The 1,773-nt window shown below is 44.2% G+C and overlaps 1 protein-coding gene across 1 annotated transcript; it reads right to left on the bottom strand.

Annotated features, from left to right (window-relative positions):
- Positions 1 to 363: 363 nt before the first annotated feature.
- On the bottom strand, positions 364 to 948 carry LOC108770368 (uncharacterized protein F54H12.2-like). The gene has a single exon (XM_018521929.1). The coding sequence runs from the start codon at positions 946 to 948 to the stop codon at positions 364 to 366; it is 585 nt and encodes a 194-aa protein (XP_018377431.1).
- Positions 949 to 1,773: the final 825 nt, after the last annotated feature.

Here is a 1,773-nt window from a genome sequence, read left to right on the forward strand (position 1 = left end):
CCGAGTGCCGACATACTGCCAACGTTGGCCCAATCTTGGTCCGACGGTGGCCTCAAGTCGTCTTTAGATAAGGGTCGGCTAACACAAGGGACCCTGGGCCGACGTTGTGCCATGTTCGATTAATGATAGTCAGTTTGCCGTGATGTCGCCAACGTCGGCCCAACGTTCAACGTCGGCTGATAGTCGGCAAACCTTACCTGGGTATCCATTATATATTCGAATTTTCGCTACTCTTTTTATGTCACGAGACGTCAGCGTCGGTGTCTCGAACAAGACTGAAGCTTTTTTCGTCATCTCATATGGAATTGGATTAGAAATAATGTGTAGTGGGGGGAAAATATTTTTCTCACGAAAGGCATAGAGCTAACCGGAAAAGTCGACAATGACTTGACGCGAGGAATCGATTTCTAAAACGTTATCGAACTCTGCATAGACGATACAATTGATAGTCACGGAAAGAGCTTTTTCGAATCTCACTTCTAATCGTAAGTTTCCGTGTTTCACAAGATTCCAATGTCCTGCACAATTAGCGGATAGATCCGGAGTAAGATCGAAAGCGAAAAGAGTGTAACTATTGGCGCAATCGTCTCTACTTATAGAATTACCCTCGTTCAGAAAGTGAATGCCAGTTCCCGAGAATATTGTGTGATAAGCTTCAACGTAGAGCGGCTCGTCTTTCGAAAAATTTGGCCGTAACGGCCTACTGGAAATTTGTATGCCATCGGCGTACAGCGAAAAGAAATTTATTTTGTAATTTTTGAAATTAAACGGGTTCAATTTTCTATCACCGTTAAACGCCTTGTTATCGACAAAGCCAACTATTATTCGTTTCGGCAGCTGTCCGAGTATTGCATTGTCTATCGATTCCCCCACGACACCGGCGTGTATCGTGAATGTTTTAACTTCGACTCTCGTAAGGGGATACTTGGCGGTAGTTTTACTCAGCATTCTAGCGTGTGCGAGTAGCACACCCGGACTTATTTTTGCTCTTCTTACGAATAAACTGGCATCGAAAATACGTATTTTTAACATCGTTCTAGTCTCCATAAGGCAAAATTAATCTTTACGAGTCTCATTCTAACTTCCACACCGTTAATTAAAAATTTATCTTGATTGAAAACGTCGCAGTGAAAATGACCTACGAGATCTAGCGCACGATTTCCTTGAATGTATTTCGCGCGTCTCTCGAGTGCCGTATTTGGATTTGACGAGTCTAACGTGTCGTCCATGTAGCCGGGAATATCCGCGTCCCATAAGCAAGAGGTTAGATGGAAGTTTTTGCGGGTGAAACATAATTTAATAACGCCTCGATGTACGCGCGGTAAGCGTAAACTTTGTTTGGTGGCGACACGAGTTTTTGATTGAAATACACGTCGATTTGGTTGAACATGGAATGCAGTAAATGATTTACGGGCCCTACTTTTGCCACGTCGGTGGCTGCGACCGATGTGCTCTCCCCGCGTTCGCTTTCTACGCGTATGCGAAGGCTCAACATGATGTGAGTGAAATCCAGATAGTCTTCTCTATGGCCGGGTATGACGAATTCTATGGGTGAGTCGTCCGTGAGCGAAGTTACGGGTTTGTAATAAATCCATTGCGAACTCTCGATGCTGGTTTGCGTAGGTGGTAAAGAGAAGAAATCGAGTTCGCTCTTTATACACTCGCTTGAGAGGGTATGAAGAAAGGACATGCTTTTTCTCCAGTTACGAATTCCTATCTCGATTAAGAGAACATGTCGGATACGTCGCGTTTCTTGACTCGATGTTTCCTAGT

Source organism: Trachymyrmex cornetzi, unplaced genomic scaffold (assembly GCF_001594075.2).
Source record: "Trachymyrmex cornetzi isolate Tcor2-1 unplaced genomic scaffold, Tcor1.1 scaffold1263, whole genome shotgun sequence".
In the NCBI taxonomy this organism is placed as follows: domain Eukaryota; kingdom Metazoa; phylum Arthropoda; class Insecta; order Hymenoptera; family Formicidae; genus Trachymyrmex; species Trachymyrmex cornetzi.